General features: G+C 54.3%; 1 protein-coding gene across 7 annotated transcripts in view; it reads right to left on the bottom strand.

Moving 5' to 3' along the window:
- Positions 1–25,893, bottom strand: part of WNT5A (Wnt family member 5A) — a 50,490-nt gene that overhangs the window by 13,025 nt on the left and 11,572 nt on the right. For all 7 annotated transcript variants that reach the window (XM_068559363.1, XM_068559364.1, XM_068559368.1 and 4 more), the window contains 2 exons: positions 24,386–24,636; positions 19,781–20,073 (listed from right to left, as the gene is read on the bottom strand). In XM_068559363.1, the coding sequence (XP_068415464.1) occupies positions 19,781–20,073; positions 24,386–24,636 (544 nt within the window). The remainder of the gene's footprint in view (positions 1–19,780; positions 20,074–24,385; positions 24,637–25,893) is intronic.

Raw genomic sequence — 25,893 nt, 5'->3', positions numbered from 1 at the left:
AGTGACTCTCTCCTCGCCAGAACTCCTTTCTGCACACTCCTGAGTGGCTCTGTCCTCTCCAGGACTCCTCTCTGTACACTCCTGAGTGGCTCTCCGCTCTCCACAACTCATCTATGGACACTCCTGAGTGGCTCTCTCCTCTCCAGAGCTCCTCTCTGCACTCTCCTGAGTGGCTCTCTCCTCTCCAGAGCTCCTCTCTGCACACTCATGAGTAGCTCTCTCCTCTCCAGAACCCCTCTCTGGACACTCCAGAGTGGCTCTCTCCTCTCCAGAGCTCCTCTCTGCACACTCCTGAGTGGCTCTCTCCTCTCTAGAACTACTCTATGGACACTCCTGAGTGGCTCTCTCCTCTCCAGAGCTCCTCTCTGCACACTCCTGAGTAGCTCTCTCCTCTCTAGAGCTACTCTATGGACACTCCTGAGTGGCTCTCTCCTCTCCAGAGCTCCTCTCTGCACACTCCTGAGTAGCTCTCTCCTCTCTAGAGCTACTCTATGGACACTTCTGAGTGGCTCTCTCCTCTCCAGAGCTCCTCTCTGCACACTCCTGAGTAGCTCTCTCCTCTCCAGAGCTCCTCTCTGCACACTCCTGAGTGGCTCTCTCCTCTCTAGAGCTACTCTATGGACACTCCTGAGTGGCTCTCTCCTCTCCAGAGCTCCTCACTGCACACTCCTGAGTGGCTCTCTCCTCTCTAGAGCTACTCTATGGACACTCCTGAGTGGCTCTCTCCTCTCCAGAGCTCCTCTCTGGACACTCCTGAGTGGCTCTCTCCTCTCTAGAGCTACTCTATGGACACTTCTGAGTGGCTCTCTCCTCTGTAGAGCTCCTCTCTGGACACTCCTGAGTGCCTCTCTCCTCTCTAGAGCTACTCTATGGACACTCCTGAGTGGCTCTCTCCTCTCTAGAGCTACTCTACGGACACTCCTGAGTGGCTCTCTCCTCTCCAGAACTCCTCTATGGACACTCCTGAGTGGCTCTCTCTCCACCGCAGCTCCTCTCTGGACACTCCTGAGTGGCTCTCTCCTCTCCAGTGCTCCTCTCTGCCCACTCCTGAGTGGCTCTCTCGTATCCAGAGCTCCTCTCTAAACACTCCTGAGTGGCTCTCCCCTCTCCAGAGCTCCTCTCTGCACACTCCTGAGTGGCTCTCCCCTCTCCGGATCAACTCTCTGGACACTCGTGAGTGGCTCTCCCCTCTCCGGAGCTCCTCTCTGGACACTCCTGAGTGGCTCTCCCCTCACCGGAGCTCCTCTCTAGACACTCCTGAGTGGCTCTCCCCTCTGCAGAGCTCCTCTCTGCACACTCCGGAGTGGCTCTGTCCTCTCCAGAGCTCCTCTCTGCACACTCCTGAGTGGTTCTCTCCTCTCTAGAGCTACTCTATGGATACTCCTGAGTGGCTCTCTCCTCTCCAGAGCTCCTCTCTGCACACTCCTGAGTGGCTCTCTCCTCTCTAGAGCTACTCTATGGACACTCCTGAGTGGCTCTCTCCTCTCCAGAAGTCCTCTATGGACACTCCTGAGTGGCTCTCTCTTCACCGTAGCTCCTCTCTGGACACTCCTGAGTGACTCTCTCCTCTCCAGAGCTCCTCTCTGCACACTCCTGAGTGGCTCTCTCCTCTCCAGAGCTCCTCTCTGCCCACTCCTGAGTGGCTCTCTCGTATCCAGAGCTCCTCTCTGCACACACCTGAGTGGCTCTCTCCTCTCCAGAGCTCCTCTCTGCCCACTCCTGAGTGGCTCTCTCGTATCCAGAGCTCCTCTCTAAACACTCCTGAGTGGCTCTCCCCTCTCCAGAGCTCCTCTCTGCACACTCCTGAGTGGCTCTCCCCTCTCCGGAGCTCCTCTCTGGACACTCCTGAGTGGCTCTCCCCTCTCCGGAGCTCCTCTCTGGACACTCCTGAGTGGCTCTCCCCTCTCCGGAGCTCCTCTCTAGACACTCCTGAGTGGCTCTCCCCTCTGCAGAGCTCCTCTCTGGACACTCCTGAGTGGCTCTCTCCTCTCCAGAGCTCCTCTCTAAACACTCCTGAGTGGCTCTCCCCTCTCCACAGCTCCTCTAGGAACACACCTGAGTGGCTCTCTCCTCTCCAGAGCTCCTCTCTGCACACTCCTGAGTGGCTCTCTCCTCTGCAGAACTCCTCTCTGGACACTCCTGAGTGGCTCTCTCCTCTCCAGATATCCTATCTGGACACTTCTGAGTGGCTCTGTCCTCTCCAGTGCACCTCTCTGGACACTCCTGAGTGGCTCTCTCCTCTGTAGAGCTCCTCTTTGGAGACTCCTGAGTGGCTCTCTCCTCTCTATAGCTACTCTATGGACACTCCTGAGTGACTCTCTCCTCTCCAGAACTCCTTTCTGCACACTCCTGAGTGGATCTCTCCTCTCCAGAGCTCCTCTCTGCACACTCCTGAGTGGCTCTGTCCTCTCCAGGACTCCTCTCTGGACACTCCTGAGTGGCTCTCGCCTCTCCAGACCTCCTCTCTGCACACTCCTGAGTGGCTCTCTCCTCTCCAGAGCTCCTATCTGGACACTTCTGAGTGGCTCTGTCCTCGCCAGAGCTCCTCTCTGGACACTGCTGAGTAGCTCTCTCCTCTCTAGAGCTACTCTATGGACACTCCTGAGTGGCTCTCTCCTCCAGGGCTCCTCTCTGCACACTCCTGAGTGGCTCTCTCCTCTCCAGAGCTCCTCTCTGCACACTCCTCAGTGACTCTCTCCTCTCCAGAGCTCCTCTCTGCACACTCCTGAGTGGCTCTCTCCTCTCTAGAGCTACTCTATGGATACTCCTGAGTGGCTCTCTCCTCTCCAGAGCTCCTCTCTGCACACTCCTGAGTGGCTCTCTCCTCTCTAGAGCTACTCTATGGACACTCCTGAGTGGCTCTCTCCTCTCCAGACCTCCTCTCTGGACACTCCTGAGTGGCTCTCTCCTCTCTAGAGCTACTCTATGGACACTCCTGAGTGGCTCTCTCCTCTGTAGAGCTCCTCCCTGGACACTGCTGAGTGGCTCTCTCCTCTCTAGAGCAACTCTACGGACACTCCTGAGTGGCTCTCTCCTCTCCAGAAGTCCTCTATGGACACCCCTGAGTGGCTCTCTCTTCACCGTAGCTCCTCTCTGGACACTCCTGAGTGACTCTCTCCTCTCCAGAGCTCCTCTCTGCACACTCCTGAGTGGCTCTCTCCTCTCCAGAGCTCCTCTCTGCCCACTCCTGAGTGGCTCTCTCGTATCCAGAGCTCCTCTCTAAACACTCCTGAGTGGCTCTCCCCTCTCCAGAGCTCCTCTCTGCACACTCCTGAGTGGCTCTCCCCTCTCCGGAGCTCCTCTCTGGACACTCCTGAGTGGCTCTCCCCTCTCCGGAGCTCCTCTCTGCACACTCCTGAGTGGCTCTACCCTCTCCGGAGCTCCTCTCTAGACACTCCTGAGTGGCTCTCCCCTCTGCAGAGCTCCTCTCTGCACACTCCTGAGTGGCTCTCCCCTCTCCAGAGCTTCTCATTAGACACTCCTGAGTGGCTCTCCCCTCTCCAGAGCTCCTCTCTAGACACTCCTGAGTGGCTCTCCCCTCTGCAGAGCTCCTCTCTGGACACTCCTGAGTGGCTCTCTCCTCTCTAGAGCTCCTCTCTGCACACTCCTGAGTGGCTCTCTCCTCTCCAGAGCTCCTCTCTAAACACTCCTGAGTGGCTCTCCCCTCTCCAGAGCTCCGCTCTGGACACTCCTGAGTCTCTCTCTCCTCTCTTCATCTCCTCTCTGCACACTCCTGAGTGGCTCTCTCCTCTCCAGACCTCCTCTCTGCACACTCCTGAGTGGCTCTCTCCTCTGCAGAGCTCCTCTCTGCACACTCCTGAGTAGCTCTCTCCTCTCCAGAACTCCTCTCTGGACACTCCTGAGTGGCTCTCTCCTCTCCAGATCTCCTATCTGGACACTTCTGAGTGGCTCTGTCCTCTCCAGTGCACCTCTCTGGACACTCCTGAGTGGCTCTCTCCTCTGCAGAGCTCCTCTTTGGAGACTCCTGAGTGGCTCTCTCCTCTCTATAGCTACTCTATTGACACTCCTGAGTGACTCTCTCCTCTCCAGAACTCCTTTCTGCACACTCCTGAGTGGCTCTCTCCTCTCCAGAGCTCCTCTCTACACACTCCTGAGTGGCTCTCTCCTCTCCAGAGCTCCTATCTGGACACTTCTGAGTGGCTCCGTCCTCGCCAGAGCTCCTCTCTGGACACTGCTGAGTGGCTCTCTCCTCTCTAGAGCTACTCTATGGACACTCCTGAGTGGCTCTCTCCTCTCCAGAACTCCTATCTGGACACTCCTGAGTGGCTCTGTCCTCTCCAGAACTCCTCTCTGCACACTCCTGAGTGGCTCTATCCTCTACAGAGCTCCTCTCTGCACACTCATGAGTAGCTCTCTCCTCTCCAGAACCCGTCTCTGGACACTCCTGAGTGGCTCTCCCCTCTGCAGAGCTCCTCTCTGGACACTCCTGAGTGGCTCTCTCCTCTCCAGAGCTCCTCTCTAAACACTCCTGAGTGGCTCTCCCCTCTCCACAGCTCCTCTCTGCACACTCCTGAGTGGCTCTCTCCTCTCCAGAGCTCCTCTCTAAACACTCCTGAGTGGCTCTCCCCTCTCCAGAGCTCCGCTCTGGACACTCCTGAGTCTCTCTCTCCTCTCTTGATCTCCTCTCTGCACACTCCTGAGTGGCTCTCTCCTCTCTTGATCTCCTCTCTGCACACTCCTGAGAGGCTCTCTCCTCTCCAGAGCTCCTCTCTGCACACTCCTGAGTGGCTCTGTCCTCTCCAGAACTCCTCTCTGGACACTCCTGAGTGGCTCTCCCCTCTCCAGACCTCCTCTCTGCACACTCTGAGTGGCTCTCTCCTCTCCAAAACTCCTCTCTGGACACTCCCGAGTGGCTCTCTCCTCTCCAGATCTCCTATCTGGACACTTCTGAGTGGCTCTGTCCTCTCCAGTGCACCTCTCTGGACACTCCTGAGTGGCTCTCTCCTCTGTAGAGCTCCTCTCTGGAGACTCCTGAGTGGCTCTCTCCTCTCTATAGCTACTCTATGGACACTCCTGAGTGACTGTCTCCTCGCCAGAACTCCTTTCTGCACACTCCTGAGTGGCTCTGTCCTCTCCAGGACTCCTCTCTGTACACTCCTGAGTGGCTCTCCGCTCTCCACAACTCATCTATGGACACTCCTGAGTGGCTCTCTCCTCTCCAGAGCTCCTCTCTGCACACTCCTTAGTGGCTCTCTCCTCTCCAGAGCTCCTCTCTGCACACTCATGAGTAGCTCTCTCCTCTCCAGAACCCCTCTCTGGACACTCCAGAGTGGCTCTCTCCTCTCCAGAGCTCCTCTCTGCACACTCCTGAGTGGCTCTCTCCTCTCTAGAACTACTCTATGGACACTCCTGAGTGGCTCTCTCCTCTCCAGAGCTCCTCTCTGCACACTCCTGAGTAGCTCTCTCCTCTCTAGAGCTACTCTATGGACACTCCTGAGTGGCTCTCTCCTCTCTAGAGCTCCTCTCTGCACACCCCTGAGTGGCTCTCTCCTCTCCAGAGCTCCTCTCTGCACACTCCTGAGTAGCTCTCTCCTCTCCAGAGCTCCTCTCTGCACACTCCTGAGTGGCTCTCCCCTCTCCGGAGCTCCTCTCTGGACACTCCTCAGTGGCTCTCCCCTCTCCAGACATCCTCTCTGGACACTCCTCAGTGGCTCGCTCCTCTCTGCACACTCCTGAGTGGCTCTCTCCTCCCCAGAGCTCCTCTCTGCACACTCCTGAGTGGCTCTCTGCTCTCCAGAGTTCCTCTCTGCACACTCCTGAGTGGCTCTGTCCTCTCCAGAGCTCCTCTCTGCACACTCTTGAGTGGCTCTCTCCTCTCTAGAGCTCCTCTCTGCACACTCCTGAGTGGCTCTGTCCTCTCCAGAGCTCCTCACTGCACACTCCTGAGTGGCTCTCTCCTCTCCAGAGCTCCTCTCTGGACACTCCTGTGTGGCTCTGTCCTCTCCAGAGCTCCTCTCTGGACACTCCTGAGTGGCTCGCTCCTCTCTGCACATGCCTGAGTGGCTCTCTCCTCTCCAGAACTCCTCTATGTTCACTCCTGAGTGGCTCTCTCCTCTCCAGAACTCCTATCTGGACACTCCAGAGTGGCTCTGTCCTCTCCAGAACTCCTCTCTGCACACTCCTGAGTGGCTCTCTCCTCTCCAAAGCTCCTCTCTGCACACTCATGAGTAGCTCTCTCCTCTCCAGAACCCCTCTCTGGACACTCCTGAGTGGCTCTCTCCTCTCCAGAGCTCCTCTATGGACACTACTGAGTGGCTCTCTGCTCTCCACAACTCATCTATGGACACTCCTGAGAGGCTCTCTCCTCTCCAGAGCTCCTCTCTGCAAACTCCTGAGTGGCTCTGTCCTCTCCAGAACTCCTCTCTGGACACTCCTGAGTGGCTCTCCCCTCTCCAGACCTCCTCTCTGCACACTCTGAGTGGCTCTGTCCTCTCCAGAACTCCTCTCTGGACACTCCTGAGTGGCCCTCCCCTCTCCAGACCTCCTCTGTGCACACTCCTGAGTGGCTCTCGCCTCTCCAGACCTCCTCTCTGGACACTCCTGAGTGGCTCTCTTCTCTCCAGAGCGCCTCTCTGCACACTCCTGAGTGGCTCTCTCCTCTCCAGAGCTCCTATCTGGACACTTCTGAGTGGCTCTGTCCTCGCCAGAGCTCCTCTCTGGACACTGCTGAGTGGCTCTCTCCTCTCTAGAGCTACTCTATGGACACTCCTGAGTGGCTCTCTCCTCTCCATAGCTCCTCTCTGCACACTCCTGAGTGGCTCTCTCCTCTCCAGGGCTCCTCTCTGCACACTCCTGAGTGGCTCTCTCCTCTCCAGAGCTCCTCTCTGCACACTCCTGAGTAGCTCTCTCCTCTCCAGAACTCCTCTCTAGACACTGCTGAGTGGCTCTGTCCTCTCCAGAGCTCCTCTCTGGACACTCCTGAGTGGCTCTCCCCTCTCCAGACCTCCTCTCTGCACACTCTGAGTGGCTCTGTCCTCTCCAGAACTCCTCTCTGGACACTCCTGAGTGGCCCTCCCCTCTCCAGACCTCCTCTGTGCACACTCCTGAGTGGCTCTCGCCTCTCCAGACCTCCTCTCTGGACACTCCTGAGTGGCTCTCTCCTCTCCAGAGCTCCTCTCTACACACTCCTGAGTGGCTCTCTCCTCTCCAGAGCTCCTATCTGGACACTTCTGAGTGGCTCCGTCCTCGCCAGAGCTCCTCTCTGGACACTGCTGAGTGGCTCTCTCCTCTCTAGAGCTACTCTATGGACACTCCTGAGTGGCTCTCTCCTCTCCAGAACTCCTATCTGGACACTCCTGAGTGGCTCTGTCCTCTCCAGAACTCCTCTCTGCACACTCCTGAGTGGCTCTATCCTCTACAGAGCTCCTCTCTGCACACTCATGAGTAGCTCTCTCCTCTCCAGAACCCGTCTCTGGACACTCCTGAGTGGCTCTCCCCTCTGCAGAGCTCCTCTCTGGACACTCCTGAGTGGCTCTCTCCTCTCCAGAGCTCCTCTCTAAACACTCCTGAGTGGCTCTCCCCTCTCCACAGCTCCTCTCTGCACACTCCTGAGTGGCTCTCTCCTCTCCAGAGCTCCTCTCTAAACACTCCTGAGTGGCTCTCCCCTCTCCAGAGCTCCGCTCTGGACACTCCTGAGTCTCTCTCTCCTCTCTTGATCTCCTCTCTGCACACTCCTGAGTGGCTCTCTCCTCTCTTGATCTCCTCTCTGCACACTCCTGAGAGGCTCTCTCCTCTCCAGAGCTCCTCTCTGCACACTCCTGAGTGGCTCTGTCCTCTCCAGAACTCCTCTCTGGACACTCCTGAGTGGCTCTCCCCTCTCCAGACCTCCTCTCTGCACACTCTGAGTGGCTCTCTCCTCTCCAAAACTCCTCTCTGGACACTCCCGAGTGGCTCTCTCCTCTCCAGATCTCCTATCTGGACACTTCTGAGTGGCTCTGTCCTCTCCAGTGCACCTCTCTGGACACTCCTGAGTGGCTCTCTCCTCTGTAGAGCTCCTCTCTGGAGACTCCTGAGTGGCTCTCTCCTCTCTACAGCTACTCTATGGACACTCCTGAGTGACTGTCTCCTCGCCAGAACTCCTTTCTGCACACTCCTGAGTGGCTCTGTCCTCTCCAGGACTCCTCTCTGTACACTCCTGAGTGGCTCTCCGCTCTCCACAACTCATCTATGGACACTCCTGAGTGGCTCTCTCCTCTCCAGAGCTCCTCTCTGCACACTCCTTAGTGGCTCTCTCCTCTCCAGAGCTCCTCTCTGCACACTCATGAGTAGCTCTCTCCTCTCCAGAACCCCTCTCTGGACACTCCAGAGTGGCTCTCTCCTCTCCAGAGCTCCTCTCTGCACACTCCTGAGTGGCTCTCTCCTCTCTAGAACTACTCTATGGACACTCCTGAGTGGCTCTCTCCTCTCCAGAGCTCCTCTCTGCACACTCCTGAGTAGCTCTCTCCTCTCTAGAGCTACTCTATGGACACTCCTGAGTGGCTCTCTCCTCTCTAGAGCTCCTCTCTGCACACTCCTGAGTGGCTCTCTCCTCTCCAGAGCTCCTCTCTGCACACTCCTGAGTAGCTCTCTCCTCTCCAGAGCTCCTCTCTGCACACTCCTGAGTGGCTCTCCCCTCTCCGGAGCTCCTCTCTGGACACTCCTCAGTGGCTCTCCCCTCTCCAGACATCCTCTCTGGACACTCCTCAGTGGCTCGCTCCTCTCTGCACACTCCTGAGTGGCTCTCTCCTCCCCAGAGCTCCTCTCTGCACACTCCTGAGTGGCTCTCTGCTCTCCAGAGTTCCTCTCTGCACACTCCTGAGTGGCTCTGTCCTCTCCAGAGCTCCTCTCTGCACACTCTTGAGTGGCTCTCTCCTCTCTAGAGCTCCTCTCTGCACACTCCTGAGTGGCTCTGTCCTCTCCAGAGCTCCTCACTGCACACTCCTGAGTGGCTCTCTCCTCTCCAGAGCTCCTCTCTGGACACTCCTGTGTGGCTCTGTCCTCTCCAGAGCTCCTCTCTGGACACTCCTGAGTGGCTCGCTCCTCTCTGCACATGCCTGAGTGGCTCTCTCCTCTCCAGAACTCCTCTATGTTCACTCCTGAGTGGCTCTCTCCTCTCCAGAACTCCTATCTGGACACTCCAGAGTGGCTCTGTCCTCTCCAGAACTCCTCTCTGCACACTCCTGAGTGGCTCTCTCCTCTCCAAAGCTCCTCTCTGCACACTCATGAGTAGCTCTCTCCTCTCCAGAACCCCTCTCTGGACACTCCTGAGTGGCTCTCTCCTCTCCAGAGCTCCTCTATGGACTCTCCTGAGTGGCTCTCTGCTCTCCACAACTCATCTATGGACACTCCTGAGAGGCTCTCTCCTCTCCAGAGCTCCTCTCTGCAAACTCCTGAGTGGCTCTGTCCTCTCCAGAACTCCTCTCTGAACACTCCTGAGTGGCTCTCCCCTCTCCAGACCTCCTCTCTGCACACTCTGAGTGGCTCTGTCCTCTCCAGAACTCCTCTCTGGACACTCCTGAGTGGCCCTCCCCTCTCCAGACCTCCTCTGTGCACACTCCTGAGTGGCTCTCGCCTCTCCAGACCTCCTCTCTGGACACTCCTGAGTGGCTCTCTTCTCTCCAGAGCGCCTCTCTGCACACTCCTGAGTGGCTCTCTCCTCTCCAGAGCTCCTATCTGGACACTTCTGAGTGGCTCTGTCCTCGCCAGAGCTCCTCTCTGGACACTGCTGAGTGGCTCTCTCCTCTCTAGAGCTACTCTATGGACACTCCTGAGTGGCTCTCTCCTCTCCATAGCTCCTCTCTGCACACTCCTGAGTGGCTCTCTCCTCTCCAGGGCTCCTCTCTGCACACTCCTGAGTGGCTCTCTCCTCTCCAGAGCTCCTCTCTGCACACTCCTGAGTAGCTCTCTCCTCTCCAGAACTCCTCTCTAGACACTGCTGAGTGGCTCTGTCCTCTCCAGAGCTCCTCTCTGGACACTCCTGAGTGGCTCTCCCCTCTCCATAGCTCCTCTCTGGACACTCCTGAGTGGCTCTCCCCTCTCCATAGCTCCTCTCTGCACACTCCTGAGTGGCTCTCTCCTCTCCAGGGCTCCTCTCTGCACACTCCTGAGTGGCTCTCTCCTCTCCAGAGCTCCTCTCTGCACACTCCTGAGTAGCTCTCTCCTCTCCAGAACTCCTCTCTGGACACTCCTGAGTGGCTCTCTCCTCTCCAGAGCTCCTATCTGGACACTCCTGAGTGGCTCTCTCCTCTCTATAGCTACTCTATGGACACTCCTGAGTGACTCTCTCCTCGCCAGAACTCCTTTCTGCACACTCCTGAGTGGCTCTGTCCTCTCCAGGACTCCTCTCTGTACACTCCTGAGTGGCTCTCCGCTCTCCACAACTCATCTATGGACACTCCTGAGTGGCTCTCTCCTCTCCAGAGCTCCTCTCTGCACTGTCCTGAGTGGCTCTCTCCTCTCCAGAGCTCCTCTCTGCACACTCATGAGTAGCTCTCTCCTCTCCAGAACCCCTCTCTGGACACTCCAGAGTGGCTCTCTCCTCTCCAGAGCTCCTCTCTGCACACTCCTGAGTGGCTCTCTCCTCTCTAGAACTACTCTATGGACACTCCTGAGTGGCTCTCTCCTCTCCAGAGCTCCTCTCTGCACACTCCTGAGTAGCTCTCTCCTCTCTAGAGCTACTCTATGGACACTCCTGAGTGGCTCTCTCCTCTCCAGAGCTCCTCTCTGCACACTCCTGAGTAGCTCTCTCCTCTCTAGAGCTACTCTATGGACACTTCTGAGTGGCTCTCTCCTCTCCAGAGCTCCTCTCTGCACACTCCTGAGTAGCTCTCTCCTCTCCAGAGCTCCTCTCTGCACACTCCTGAGTGGCTCTCTCCTCTCTAGAGCTACTCTATGGACACTCCTGAGCGGCTCTCTCCTCTCCAGAGCTCCTCACTGCACACTCCTGAGTGGCTCTCTCCTCTCTAGAGCTACTCTATGGACACTCCTGAGTGGCTCTCTCCTCTCCAGAGCTCCTCTCTGGACACTCCTGAGTGGCTCTCTCCTCTCTAGAGCTACTCTATGGACACTTCTGAGTGGCTCTCTCCTCTGTAGAGCTCCTCTCTGGACACTCCTGAGTGCCTCTCTCCTCTCTAGAACTACTCTATGGACACTCCTGAGTGGCTCTCTCCTCTCTAGAGCTACTCTACGGACACTCCTGAGTGGCTCTCTCCTCTCCAGAACTCCTCTATGGACACTCCTGAGTGGCTCTCTCTCCACCGCAGCTCCTCTCTGGACACTCCTGAGTGGCTCTCTCCTCTCCAGTGCTCCTCTCTGCCCACTCCTGAGTGGCTCTCTCGTATCCAGAGCTCCTCTCTAAACACTCCTGAGTGGCTCTCCCCTCTCCAGAGCTCCTCTCTGCACACTCCTGAGTGGCTCTCCCCTCTCCGGATCTCCTCTCTGGACACTCCTGAGTGGCTCTCCCCTCTCCGGAGCTCCTCTCTGGACACTCCTGAGTGGCTCTCCCCTCACCGGAGCTCCTCTCTAGACACTCCTGAGTGGCTCTCCCCTCTGCAGAGCTCCTCTCTGCACACTCCGGAGTGGCTCTGTCCTCTCCAGAGCTCCTCTCTGCACACTCCTGAGTGGCTCTCTCCTCTCTAGAGCTACTCTATGGATACTCCTGAGTGGCTCTCTCCTCTCCAGAGCTCCTCTCTGCACACTCCTGAGTGGCTCTCTCCTCTCTAGAGCTACTCTATGGACACTCCTGAGTGGCTCTCTCCTCTCCAGAAGTCCTCTATGGACACTCCTGAGTGGCTCTCTCTTCACCGTAGCTCCTCTCTGGACACTCCTGAGTGACTCTCTCCTCTCCAGAGCTCCTCTCTGCACACTCCTGAGTGGCTCTCTCCTCTCCAGAGCTCCTCTCTGCCCACTCCTGAGTGGCTCTCTCGTATCCAGAGCTCCTCTCTGCACACACCTGAGTGGCTCTCTCCTCTCCAGAGCTCCTCTCTGCCCACTCCTGAGTGGCTCTCTCGTATCCAGAGCTCCTCTCTAAACACTCCTGAGTGGCTCTCCCCTCTCCAGAGCTCCTCTCTGCACACTCCTGAGTGGCTCTCCCCTCTCCGGAGCTCCTCTCTGGACACTCCTGAGTGGCTCTCCCCTCTCCGGAGCTCCTCTCTGGACACTCCTGAGTGGCTCTCCCCTCTCCGGAGCTCCTCTCTAGACACTCCTGAGTGGCTCTCCCCTCTGCAGAGCTCCTCTCTGGACACTCCTGAGTGGCTCTCTCCTCTCCAGAGCTCCTCTCTAAACACTCCTGAGTGGCTCTCCCCTCTCCACAGCTCCTCTAGGAACACACCTGAGTGGCTCTCTCCTCTCCAGAGCTCCTCTCTGCACACTCCTGAGTGGCTCTCTCCTCTGCAGAACTCCTCTCTGGACACTCCTGAGTGGCTCTCTCCTCTCCAGATATCCTATCTGGACACTTCTGAGTGGCTCTGTCCTCTCCAGTGCACCTCTCTGGACACTCCTGAGTGGCTCTCTCCTCTGTAGAGCTCCTCTTTGAAGACTCCTGAGTGGCTCTCTCCTCTCTATAGCTACTCTATGGACACTCCTGAGTGACTCTCTCCTCTCCAGAACTCCTTTCTGCACACTCCTGAGTGGATCTCTCCTCTCCAGAGCTCCTCTCTGCACACTCCTGAGTAGCTCTCTCCTCTCTAGAGCTACTCTATGGACACTTCTGAGTGGCTCTCTCCTCTCCAGAGCTCCTCTCTGCACACTCCTGAGTAGCTCTCTCCTCTCCAGAGCTCCTCTCTGCACACTCCTGAGTGGCTCTCTCCTCTCTAGAGCTACTCTATGGACACTCCTGAGTGGCTCTCTCCTCTCCAGAGCTCCTCACTGCACACTCCTGAGTGGCTCTCTCCTCTCTAGAGCTACTCTATGGACACTCCTGAGTGGCTCTCTCCTCTCCAGAGCTCCTCTCTGGACACTCCTGAGTGGCTCTCTCCTCTCTAGAGCTACTCTATGGACACTTCTGAGTGGCTCTCTCCTCTGTAGAGCTCCTCTCTGGACACTCCTGAGTGCCTCTCTCCTCTCTAGAGCTACTCTATGGACACTCCTGAGTGGCTCTCTCCTCTCTAGAGCTACTCTACGGACACTCCTGAGTGGCTCTCTCCTCTCCAGAACTCCTCTATGGACACTCCTGAGTGGCTCTCTCTCCACCGCAGCTCCTCTCTGGACACTCCTGAGTGGCTCTCTCCTCTCCAGTGCTCCTCTCTGCCCACTCCTGAGTGGCTCTCTCGTATCCAGAGCTCCTCTCTAAACACTCCTGAGTGGCTCTCCCCTCTCCAGAGCTCCTCTCTGCACACTCCTGAGTGGCTCTCCCCTCTCCGGATCTCCTCTCTGGACACTCGTGAGTGGCTCTCCCCTCTCCGGAGCTCCTCTCTGGACACTCCTGAGTGGCTCTCCCCTCACCGGAGCTCCTCTCTAGACACTCCTGAGTGGCTCTCCCCTCTGCAGAGCTCCTCTCTGCACACTCCGGAGTGGCTCTGTCCTCTCCAGAGCTCCTCTCTGCACACTCCTGAGTGGCTCTCTCCTCTCTAGAGCTACTCTATGGATACTCCTGAGTGGCTCTCTCCTCTCCAGAGCTCCTCTCTGCACACTCCTGAGTGGCTCTCTCCTCTCTAGAGCTACTCTATGGACACTCCTGAATGGCTCTCTCCTCTCCAGAAGTCCTCTATGGACACTCCTGAGTGGCTCTCTCTTCACCGTAGCTCCTCTCTGGACACTCCTGAGTGACTCTCTCCTCTCCAGAGCTCCTCTCTGGACACTCCTGAGTGACTCTCTCCTCTCCAGAGCTCCTCTCTGCACACTCCTGAGTGGCTCTCTCCTCTCCAGAGCTCCTCTCTGCCCACTCCTGAGTGGCTCTCTCGTATCCAGAGCTCCTCTCTGCACACACCTGAGTGGCTCTCTCCTCTCCAGAGCTCCTCTCTGCCCACTCCTGAGTGGCTCTCTCGTATCCAGAGCTCCTCTCTAAACACTCCTGAGTGGCTCTCCCCTCTCCAGAGCTCCTCTCTGCACACTCCTGAGTGGCTCTCCCCTCTCCGGAGCTCCTCTCTGGACACTCCTGAGTGGCTCTCCCCTCTCCGGAGCTCCTCTCTGGACACTCCTGAGTGGCTCTCCCCTCTCCGGAGCTCCTCTCTAGACACTCCTGAGTGGCTCTCCCCTCTGCAGAGCTCCTCTCTGGACACTCCTGAGTGGCTCTCTCCTCTCCAGAGCTCCTCTCTAAACACTCCTGAGTGGCTCTCCCCTCTCCACAGCTCCTCTAGGAACACACCTGAGTGGCTCTCTCCTCTCCAGAGCTCCTCTCTGCACACTCCTGAGTGGCTCTCTCCTCTGCAGAACTCCTCTCTGGACACTCCTGAGTGGCTCTCTCCTCTCCAGATATCCTATCTGGACACTTCTGAGTGGCTCTGTCCTCTCCAGTGCACCTCTCTGGACACTCCTGAGTGGCTCTCTCCTCTGTAGAGCTCCTCTTTGGAGACTCCTGAGTGGCTCTCTCCTCTCTATAGCTACTCTATGGACACTCCTGAGTGACTCTCTCCTCTCCAGAACTCCTTTCTGCACACTCCTGAGTGGATCTCTCCTCTCCAGAGCTCCTCTCGGCACACTCCTGAGTGGCTCTGTCCTCTCCAGGACTCCTCTCTGGACACTCCTGAGTGGCTCTCGCCTCTCCAGACCTCCTCTCTGCACACTCCTGAGTGGCTCTCTCCTCTCCAGAGCTCCTATCTGGACACTTCTGAGTGGCTCTGTCCTCGCCAGAGCTCCTCTCTGGACACTGCTGAGTAGCTCTCTCCTCTCTAGAGCTACTCTATGGACACTCCTGAGTGGCTCTCTCCTCCAGGGCTCCTCTCTGCACACTCCTGAGTGGCTCTCTCCTCTCCAGAGCTCCTCTCTGCACACTCCTCAGTGACTCTCTCCTCTCCAGAGCTCCTCTCTGCACACTCCTGAGTGGCTCTCTCCTCTCTAGAGCTACTCTATGGATACTCCTGAGTGGCTCTCTCCTCTCCAGAGCTCCTCTCTGCACACTCCTGAGTGGCTCTCTCCTCTCTAGAGCTACTCTATGGACACTCCTGAGTGGCTCTCTCCTCTCCAGACCTCCTCTCTGGACACTCCTGAGTGGCTCTCTCCTCTCTAGAGCTACTCTATGGACACTCCTGAGTGGCTCTCTCCTCTGTAGAGCTCCTCCCTGGACACTGCTGAGTGGCTCTCTCCTCTCTAGAGCAACTCTACGGACACTCCTGAGTGGCTCTCTCCTCTCCAGAAGTCCTCTATGGACACCCCTGAGTGGCTCTCTCTTCACCGTAGCTCCTCTCTGGACACTCCTGAGTGACTCTCTCCTCTCCAGAGCTCCTCTCTGCACACTCCTGAGTGGCTCTCTCCTCTCCAGAGCTCCTCTCTGCCCACTCCTGAGTGGCTCTCTCGTATCCAGAGCTCCTCTCTAAACACTCCTGAGTGGCTCTCCCCTCTCCAGAGCTCCTCTCTGCACACTCCTGAGTGGCTCTCCCCTCTCCGGAGCTCCTCTCTGGACACTCCTGAGTGGCTCTCCCCTCTCCGGAGCTCCTCTCTGCACACTCCTGAGTGGCTCTACCCTCTCCGGAGCTCCTCTCTAGACACTCCTGAGTGGCTCTCCCCTCTGCAGAGCTCCTCTCTGCACACTCCTGAGTGGCTCTCCCCTCTCCAGAGCTTCTCATTAGACACTCCTGAGTGGCTCTCCCCTCTACAGAGCTCCTCTCTAGACACTCCTGAGTGGCTCTCCCCTCTGCAGAGCTCCTCTCTGGACACTCCTGAGTGGCTCTCTCCTCTCTAGAGCTCCTCTCTGCACACTCCTGAGTGGCTCTCTCCTCTCCAGAGCTCCTCTCTAAACACTCCTGAGTGGCTCTCCCCTCTCCAGAGCTCCGCTCTGGACACTCCTGAGTCTCTCTCTCCTCTCTTCATCTCCTCTCTGCACACTCCTGAGTGGCTCTCTCCTCTCCAGACCTCCTCTCTGCACACTCCTGAGTGGCTCTCTCCTCTGAAGAGCTCCTCTCTGCACACTCCTGAGTAGCTCTCTCCTCTCCAGAACTCCTCTCTGGACACTCCTGAGTGGCTCTCTCCTCTCCAGATCTCCTATCTGGACACTTCTGAGTGGCTCTGTCCTCTCCAGTGCACCTCTCTGGACACTCCTGAGTGGCTCTCTCCTCTGCAGAGCTCCTCTTTGGAGACTCCTGAGTGGCTCTCTCCTCTCTATAGCTACTCTATTGACACTCCTGAGTGACTCTCTCCTCTCCAGAACTCCTTTCTGCACACTCCTGAGTGGCTCTCTCCTCTCCAGAGCTCCTCTCTACACACTCCTGAGTGGCTCTCTCCTCTCCAGAGCTCCTATCTGGACACTTCTGAGTGGCTCCGTCCTCGCCAGAGCTCCTCTCTGGACACTGCTGAGTGGCTCTCTCCTCTCTAGAGCTACTCTATGGACACTCCTGAGTGGCTCTCTCCTCTCCAGAACTCCTATCTGGACACTCCTGAGTGGCTCTGTCCTCTCCAGAACTCCTCTCTGCACACTCCTGAGTGGCTCTATCCTCTACAGAGCTCCTCTCTGCACACTCATGAGTAGCTCTCTCCTCTCCAGAACCCGTCTCTGGACACTCCTGAGTGGCTCTCCCCTCTGCAGAGCTCCTCTCTGGACACTCCTGAGTGGCTCTCTCCTCTCCAGAGCTCCTCTCTAAACACTCCTGAGTGGCTCTCCCCTCTCCACAGCTCCTCTCTGCACACTCCTGAGTGGCTCTCTCCTCTCCAGAGCTCCTCTCTAAACACTCCTGAGTGGCTCTCCCCTCTCCAGAGCTCCGCTCTGGACACTCCTGAGTCTCTCTCTCCTCTCTTGATCTCCTCTCTGCACACTCCTGAGTGGCTCTCTCCTCTCCAGACCTCCTCTCTGCACACTCCTGAGTGGCTCTCTCCTCTCTAGAGCTCCTCTCTGCACACTCCTGAGTGGCTCTCTGCTCTCCAGAGCTCCTCTCTGCACACTCCGGAGTGGCTCTGTCCTCTCCAGAGCTCCTCTCTGCACACTCCTGAGTGGCTCTGTCCTCTCCAGGACTCCTCTCTGCACACTCCTGAGTGGCTCTCCCCTCTCCAGAGCTCCTCTGTGCACACTCCTGAGTAGCTCTCCCCTCTGCAGATCTCCTCTCTGGACACTCCTGAGTGGCTCTCTCCTCTCCAGAGCTCCTCTCTGGACACTCCTGAGTGGCTCTGTCCTCTCCAGAGCTCCTCTCTGGACACCTCTGAGTGGCTCGCTCCTCTCTGCACATGCCTGAGTGGCTCTCTCCTCTCTAGAGCTACTCTATGGACACTCCTGAGTGGTTCTCTCCTCTCCAGAGCTCCTCTGTGCACACTCCTGAGTGGCTCTCTCCTCTCTAGAGCTACTCTATGGACACTCCTGAGTGGCTCTCTCCTCTCCAGAGCTCCTCTCTGCACACTCCTGAGTAGCTCTCTCCTGTCTAGAGCTACTCTATGGACACTCCTGAGTGGCTCTCTCCTCTCCAGAGCTCCTCTCTGCACACTCCTGAGTAGCTCTCTCCTCTGTAGAGCTACTCTATGGACACTCCTGAGTGGCTCTCTCCTCTCCAGAGCTCCTCTCTGCACACTCCTGAGTGGCTCTCTCCTCTGTAGAGCTACTCTATGGACACTCCTGAGGGACTCTCTCCTCTCCAGAACGCCTTTCTGCACACTCCTGAGTGGCTGTCTCCTCTCCAGAGCTCCTATCTGGACACTTCTGAGTGGCTCTGTATTCGCCAGAGCTCCTCCCTGGACACTGCTGAGTGGCTCTCTCCTCTCTAGAGCAACTCTACGGACACTCCTGAGTGGCTCTCTTCTCTCCAGAACTCCTCTCTGGACACTCCTGAGTGGCCCTCCCCTCTCCAGACCTCCTCTCTGCACACTCCTGAGTGGCTCTCGCCTCTCCAGACCTCCTCTCTGGACACTCCTGAGTGGCTCTCTCCTCTCCAGAGCGCCTCTCTGCACACTCCTGAGTGGCTCTCTCCTCTCCAGAGCTCCTATCTGGACACTTCTGAGTGGCTCTGTCCTCGCCAGAGCTCCTGTCTGGACACTGCTGAGTGGCTCTCTCCTCTCTAGAGCTACTCTATGGACACTCCTGAGTGGCTCTCTCCTCTCCAGAACTCCTATCTGGACACTCCTGAGTGGCTCTGTCCTCTCCAGAACTCCTCTCTGCACACTCCTGAGTGGCTCACCCCTCTGCAGATCTCTCTGGACACTCCTGTGTGGCTCTCTCCTCTCCAGAGCTCCTCTCTAGACACTCCTGAGTGGCTCTCTCCTCTCCAGAGCTCCTCTCTGCACACTCCTGAGTGACTCTCTCCTCTCCAGAGCTCCTCATTAGACACTCCTGAGTGGCTCTCTCCTCTCCAGAGCTCCTCTCTGGACACTCCTGAGTGGCTCTCTCCTCTCCAGAGCTCCTCTCTGCACACTCCTGAGTGGCTCTGTCCTCTCCAGAACTCCTCTCTGGACAGTCCTGAGTGACTCTCTCCTCTCCAGAGCTCCTCTCTGCACACTCCTGAGTAGCTCTCTCCTCTCCAGAACTCTCTGGACACTCCTGAGTAGCTCTCTCCTCTCCAGAGCTCCTCTCTGGACACTCCTGAGTGGCTCTCCCCTCTCTTGATCTCCTCTCTAGACAATACTGAGTGGCTCTGTCCTCTCCAGAGCTCCTCTCTAGACACTTCTGAGTGGCTCTCCCCTTTCAAGATGTCCTCCCTGGACAGTCCCGAGTAGCTCTCTCCTCACCGTAGCTCCTCTCTGGACACTCCTGAGTGGCTCTCTTCTCTCCAGAGCTCCTCTCTGGACACTCCTGAGTGGCTCTCTCCTCACCGTAGCTCCTCTCTGGACACTCCTGAGTGGCTCTCTCCTCTCTAGAGCTACTCTATGGATACTCCTGAGTGGCTTTCTCCTCTCTTGATCTCCTCTCTGCACACGCCTGAGTGGCTCTCTCCTCTCCAGAACTCCTCTCTGCACACTCCTGAGTGGCTCTCTCCTCTCTAGAGCTACTCTCTGGACACTCCTGAGTGGCTCTCTCCTCTCTAGAGCTCCTTTCTGCACACTCCTGAATGGGTCTCACCTCTCCATAGCCACCTTGATGCACCTGATGTTCAGATGTATAAAACTCCACTCTGCCAAAAAATACTCCCCATTTTCCTATAACAGGTGTTTCTGGAAAACCCTCAAACCATCAGGCCTGGTATCTAATGACACAAGGAGGGGTACGAAAAAAGCAGAGGGGAAGGTAAGTAACCCTGGAAGCTGGGGTGAGGGCCTTGTCAGGTGGGCATCTACTCGCATATATAACTCCCTGTCCTCCATTTATGCCCAACCACAAACTTGATCCCGGGCGGAGGGCAGCGAACGTTAGGAACATTTTTATTTCTGAGCTGGGCTGGCCAGCTGCACTGGGGACTAATTAAAAAGGTAGAGAAAGCTGTTTCTCAGGCCAGGGCAGGAGCACCTTGGCTGGAGGGGGCCAAAGCGGGATGCTTCCCCTCCAGGAGGCCTTTCTGGGGTGTCCACCCCTCTTCAGGGAGGCCTGTGTGTAGCTGCTTGGGAAGGGGGTGTGGGGGAAGTGGAAAGAGACCAGCAGGGAGAGGCGGGGGGAGACCGGAAAAGCTAGGACGGAGAGGGGAAGAGAGGGAGACCCAGACGCAGAGACAGAGCGAGAGACGGAGACTGGACACAGCAGCGCCCACCCCCAGGAGGGGCGCGGCGGCGGCATGCTCACCCTGCGGCCGGCCTCGTTGTTGTGCAGGTTCATGAGGATGCGCGCGCTCTCGTACGAGCCCTTGGCGTGGATGCGCTCCCGCTCGCGCGCGTCCACGAACTCCTTGGCGAAGCGGTAGCCGTAGTCGATGTTGTCGCCGCAGCCGCCCCACAGCCAGTCCCGTGGCAGGTCCTTGGGGCGCGCGGCGCGGCTGCAGCCGCAGGTGGACAGCTCGCCCTCGCGGCAGGCGCGGCTCATGGCGTTGACCACCCCCGCGGCGCTCACCGCGTACGTGAAGGCCGTCTCGCGGCTGCCTGCGGGCGAGGACGGGTCAGTGGGCGCCCCCGCTCCGCAGCCCCGGCCGGCTGGCACGCCGCCGAGCCCCCGGACCCCCCCGGAGGGGGAAGGCGGCACACGTTCCCCCCACACACGTAGAAGCGACACATGACAAAGGAGTAACATCCCTGGTACCTCTGCTCTGACACTTCAGAGCCCAAGGCAGGATTCTAAGCAGTGCTGGACTGATTTTTCTCTGCACCTCTTATGAAAATACTCCAAACGTCTCACTTTCCAAAATGCCCAAGAAAGAAGTCACTGAGGGAAAATGCAGAATCGGGGTAGACTTCCTTACTTATTTTAATGTTTGGTATTATTTTCATTCTGAGTTACCTCCAGGGCAGGAGCATGGGGGCTGCAAGGCTTAGAGCCCCTGCAGCAGTCCCTCGCCGGTCCCTGTGGCGTCGGTGGCTGAAACCCGGCTTCCCCATCCTCCATGTGCTGCACCAAGCCTGTCTCACAACAAGGCTCCTGACTTTCCCAGAGGACATTTCTAAACTGGTTCCTAGAGAGTTTTAAATGAAACTCGCCTCTTCTCAAACCCCAAGCTGACGGGCCTGATACTTCTCAAGTAGGTGAGTGTCTACTTTTAGAACAGCCTGCGGTTCCTTAATGTCACTTCTGCAACTCCCCAGCAGCCTCTGACTCCAAGTGTTAGGATAATAGCAAAAAGGAGGAAAAAAAAAATAAAAAGGTTCTTCTTCCCCAAACTTGTAAAGAATATATAGGCCTAGAGGAAAAAAGTTCTCTCCTTCCCTAAAACTTGTAAAGAGTACCTCCCTGTCAAACGGTTCTATAGGAGCCCTATTTGTCAGGAGAAAAAAAGAGGTAACCGTAGACTACCTTCATCTCCACTTGTATGTGGAGACATTTCTACATGTAACAAGAAGTCACTTAATCAAAGGATTGTCCTATGAGAGAAAGGATGAACAGCTGGCCAGCTGAAGCTGGGCCTGGGGGGCGGGCAAGATGAGGGGGTCCTTATTTTCCTCAACTATAAAATTAAGGGTATTGAACTAGATGCCTAGGGAAAAAAGGGCCCCTTCTGGCACTGGAATCTCTTTACAGGAAACGGTTGCTCCTATACTTAAAGAGCTTGCTAACAATCTTTTTTTTTGGGGGGGTGGACAATGGGGGACGGCACAAGAACAGCTGACAACAAGACTCAGCCCCAAGCAGAAGCCCATCCTGCAGGAGGACGGCTCTGCCAATGCAAGCATCCCACAGGCTGCCCTTTTCTTGGACTTGTGCTCCACACTTCAATCCACAGCCATTTGTGATCTCCCTTCCAGGAATAGTGATGGTTCTGATTTACCAGACCTTCCGTCCCACATTTTAAAAAATGAATAACTTGAGGACTGTACAGGTGGTTGGCAGGAGGATCCAGAAAGTTCCTGTTGGGGGGGCGGTGGGGTGTTACATCTACCTAGCTTGAATTAGCAAGGCAGAGAACATCAAGGGAGTGGAGAGAAATGAGGAGAGCAGACAGATTCTAGGGAGTGATTTGAGGATGAACGCTGATAATATAGAAAATGCTTGTCCCTGGATGGGAGACTTGTAGAATAAAGAGGTAGTTTGAGGAAGAGAGAGAAACAATCCTCTGGAGACAGAGGAAAATAAACCACTCTCCTGTATATATGGAGCACAAAAGGGCTTTTACATAAAACACAATGCTGCTGCTATTTTCATAAGTCTATCTTGAACATATCCTTTTTTGCTCCAGAATACAAACCTGGTAGAAATCTCTAAGCTAACTGGTCATTGCAGGGAAATGTCAGCTTGCAAAGTGCTCTTTGGCTAAAGCCTGTGGATACAGTCATGCTGGATGGCACACTGCTGGTCCAGTTACAGCTCCCTCCCTGTGAAATCTACATCTACTCTTATTCTCACCCTCCTTAAAAATGGCGCCTTTCTTATACATCTTTTCACAGCATGGGAACAAAGACGAGACAGAGACAAAAGCTGGAAGGAAAGGCTAGCATGATGAAAAAACGAGAAAGTTTCCAAAATGAAGAGTGGGCCCTTCATGAGGCAATGGTGTACAGCGCCTGGGCTGGCCTTGAGAAAGGAGGTAAGGGGTTGGAGGTGGCAGCCTGAGTCAGACACTGGCCCCATCACAGGGTCAGATTCTCAGGGACAAGAAGTGGCCTCCACGTCCCTGCTGTACTAAGTGCTCTGGAGTGGGGCACCCACACTTAGCATCAAAGGTGTTTTAAATTTTCCCTTAGCTCATTCTCTTCCAACATACCCTTAAATAGAAAAGTGAAAGCTAAGTAACTTTTCCACTATTGGCGTGGGGTCCATGTTCCTCTTCCATAAAAATCTATTCTGATTTTTCTTCTCTCCATCTCTCTCTCTTTTTTTTTTAAAAAGGCTCTGTCTGTGTTCACCCGAAAGCCACCCAGCAGCAGCTTTCTGCTCTGAGACCTCGGACACCTGAGGATCCTTGGGCAAGGTCCTCCCAGGGCCTCGGTGACTTGATGATAGGATCTAGGAGGTCTCCCTCCTCTACAGCCGTCACGAGGTTCCACTCCCACCCAGTTCGCATCAACCCAGACAGTGCCACACATCTGAGGACCAGAGAGTCTACTTACGGGGACAATTAAATACAGGCCCTTGTACCAAGGGTTCTGCTTGTTCCCTGAGGAAGCAGGCTCTTTGAATCTTGGACCACATTTTAAATAAATCTTCAGCAGAACTCAAATCCACTTAGCAAATGATAGCTTATTCTGAACATTTTGGCCCAAAACAGGCTACGTAGGAAGAGGATCTTAAATCAAAGCTGTGTTCCAGTGACTACACAGAAAAACAGTTCCAATTGCTGTTTTCCTTCCTTGTTGCCATCGGAGGTGTATGATTTTCACTAACTCATATACATGTGAAAAGCCGCTCCCATAGTTTAGTTTGAGAGGAAGGCAGATAGATAGGGGGAACATATAAAGCAAAGGTGACGGGGGAAAGCTGACAGGTCACCATTCTGATATAGCAAAAAAAAAAAAAAAAAGGTTTTGGGTCACTCACAATATCAAAATGCAGCAGAATTCAATCTTCACTACACTGCCAGTTAACTACATAAGGCAGCCCATATTCAGGGGAAAACTTCTGTGTTCCTGAAGCTTAACTCCTAGATTCAGATCCCAGTACATACATTAGCACATTTTAATCATTAACAGGAAGGACAAAGCCCTATGAAACTCTGCAGGCTGAGGCTGCAGAGCATTTTCCCATTCAATTAGAGGAACAGCTTCCAGCCCTGTATTATTTTAGTTTATGAAGCTGCTTGGCTCAAACATCCACTGACAACTCTTTTTTGTTCTCAATGAATGCACTTTTCAGGGTTTTTAAAAAAGCATTTTATCCGTCCATGATGGACATTAAGCCAACTTTTTATCTTCAGTCAGTATAAATAGTTAATTGCTTTGATAAATTGCTTCTTATTTTAGGAGTCACTGCAGTCATATTAATTATACAGGCTTGTTTGCATAAAAGTAAAAAGAGACCGAAAATATTCACTAGAAAACACAGACAGGACCACATCTGTCAGACTGTAGCCTATGCTATTCAACCAAACCAGAGGCAAACTGATTTGCCAAATTCTTCGCCTTTAGCCCAGTTTTAATGCCACCTCCTCCCTGAATGGAATAACAACAAGTTCAACAACACATTTAAAAATAAAGAATTGGACCGTGAGCCATACGTTAAAACTTTTAAAAGTTTCTAGGCTGAGATCTGAAGCACGTGCCTTTATATCAATGGCCAACATCGAAAATGTAAATTGGATCACATCTGATTAAACTTCTTTCTGGGACTAAAAATAAAGCCTTTAACAAACATACATATCTTGATAGCCTTAGGATATATCTATATTAGGAAAATTAAAACCTTGTTTACTTCCAACACATCCAGCATTCTGAAAGATGACAGTTTTTAGTTTGATGCTTGGGCCACTTTAAAAGGACAAAAATGACTCAGTTTTCCTCCTCATCTTTTGAGAGACCAAAATAAGTGTTCTGCTACTACTATTTTAAACAAAATGCTTTTTAGAAAAATTAAGTGTTCAGAAAAATGAAGGTGTCTTTGATGCCCTCCCCCATCTCCTGATTTGGGTCAAGAAGTCCAAAACTTATAATTAGATGCGGGGACAGGCATGCACACAGCCATAATGACAAAATTCCCAAGCCACCACCCTGCTGGAAGATTCCCTCCATATCAAGCTTGTAAGTAACACTAAAGACTTCTCCTAGGAGAAAAGTTTCTATATATTTAAAAATACATTAAATGGTTTCCTACCTATCTGCATGACCCTGCCGAAGACTGAGGTGTTATCCACGGTGCTGCAGTTCCACCTCCGGTGTCGGAACTGATACTGGCATTCTTTGATGCCTGTCTTCGCGCCCTCTCCGATGTACTGCATGTGGTCCTGATACAAGTGGCATAGTTTCTTCTGTCCTTGAGAAAGTCCTGCCAGTTGGCTGCACAGAGGCTGTGCTCCTATGATATATACTTCTGACATCTGAACAGGGTTATTCATACCTAGCGACCTAAAAAAGGTGGGGGGGGGGGAGATGTGCATTCAAGATTTACGTTAACTGTCAAGGTGGGCCCCCTGAAAACTTGTCAGCAATACATAGTTTTAAGCACACAGATGCTTTTTCTCTCCTGCTTGTCCTCATGACAAAGTATGAGAAGGGCTTCATAAAACTCCTCTGTTTAAACTCCACTCAGAAAACAGAGGTATTGTGTAGTCCCCGTCCCGCCATCTGGCTCCTCAGAGTTTTCACTCCCTTCCTTGCCCCTCGCTGCCATATACCTGAACCAGAATTTCACAAAATTCTGAAATCCACACCAGAGAAGGCGGAAATGGCAGTTTGGGGTACGGGCCTCTGACATTAAAGAAAATGACTCACTTTGCCTCACAAATTGGACCGATCTGCCTTGAAAATGTATGAATGCCGAAAGTAGACACAATTAGACACGGGTAGGAGATAGATAGCAGTTCCTGTTGACTGATGACGGAAGAACAGTAGGACAAGTGTACTGAAGAATACTTGTCCTACCGAAGAAAAATTCAGCCCGTTCCGGACATTTTAAAAAGGCTCCTTATGTGATTGTGAAGGACCCAAGACAGGGTATCCAGTGAACAGAAGTCGTGTTTGACAGTCAGAAAAATGCTGTTCATTTACAGTGAAAAAATATCCAGAACGCCGTCAAAAATAATCCCCTGGATATACTGCAGTCTATCTTCAAGGCCCCTACCGGCAAGAAACCCTCGTTTAGGGACATTTGACTACTTCAAGTTAACCTCCTATTGATCAAATTTCAAGCCCCAAATACTAACCCACTTGGAGTTTAGCTGCCTTCCTAGAACTCTGCCTACCTCAGACCCTGAAGGTTAATAACCTCAAGTGACTGACAGAAAATAAACGTTGGAACTCACTTTTACTACCTAGAGGTGGCAAAAAGTAAATTTTATAGATGATAGGCTTACAATTATTAGAGAAGTGAATTTCGGTTTCCCTTTTTTACATGATGTACTTCAAGCATACCTCTGAAGGACCTCATAGAAAAAGGTCTGAATTTATAGGTTCTGATTCCCTATGGAGCTAAAGATAAGCTTCAAAGTATTAGCAAATTAAAAGAAAATTTTGATTTAAAGATACATATATATATATGTATATATATACCTATATAAGATATATATATATATATGTATTAGATAAATGCACCCAAACTCACGACTCAGCTTTAAATATTGCAGCATTATACAAACGAATCTTTAAATAAAAGAGTATGCACAT

Source organism: Eschrichtius robustus, chromosome 12 (genome assembly GCF_028021215.1).
Source record: "Eschrichtius robustus isolate mEscRob2 chromosome 12, mEscRob2.pri, whole genome shotgun sequence".
NCBI classification, from domain to species: domain Eukaryota; kingdom Metazoa; phylum Chordata; class Mammalia; order Artiodactyla; family Eschrichtiidae; genus Eschrichtius; species Eschrichtius robustus.
Note: the sequence above shows the minus strand (reverse complement) of the source record. Positions and strands in the feature narration are given on the sequence as shown.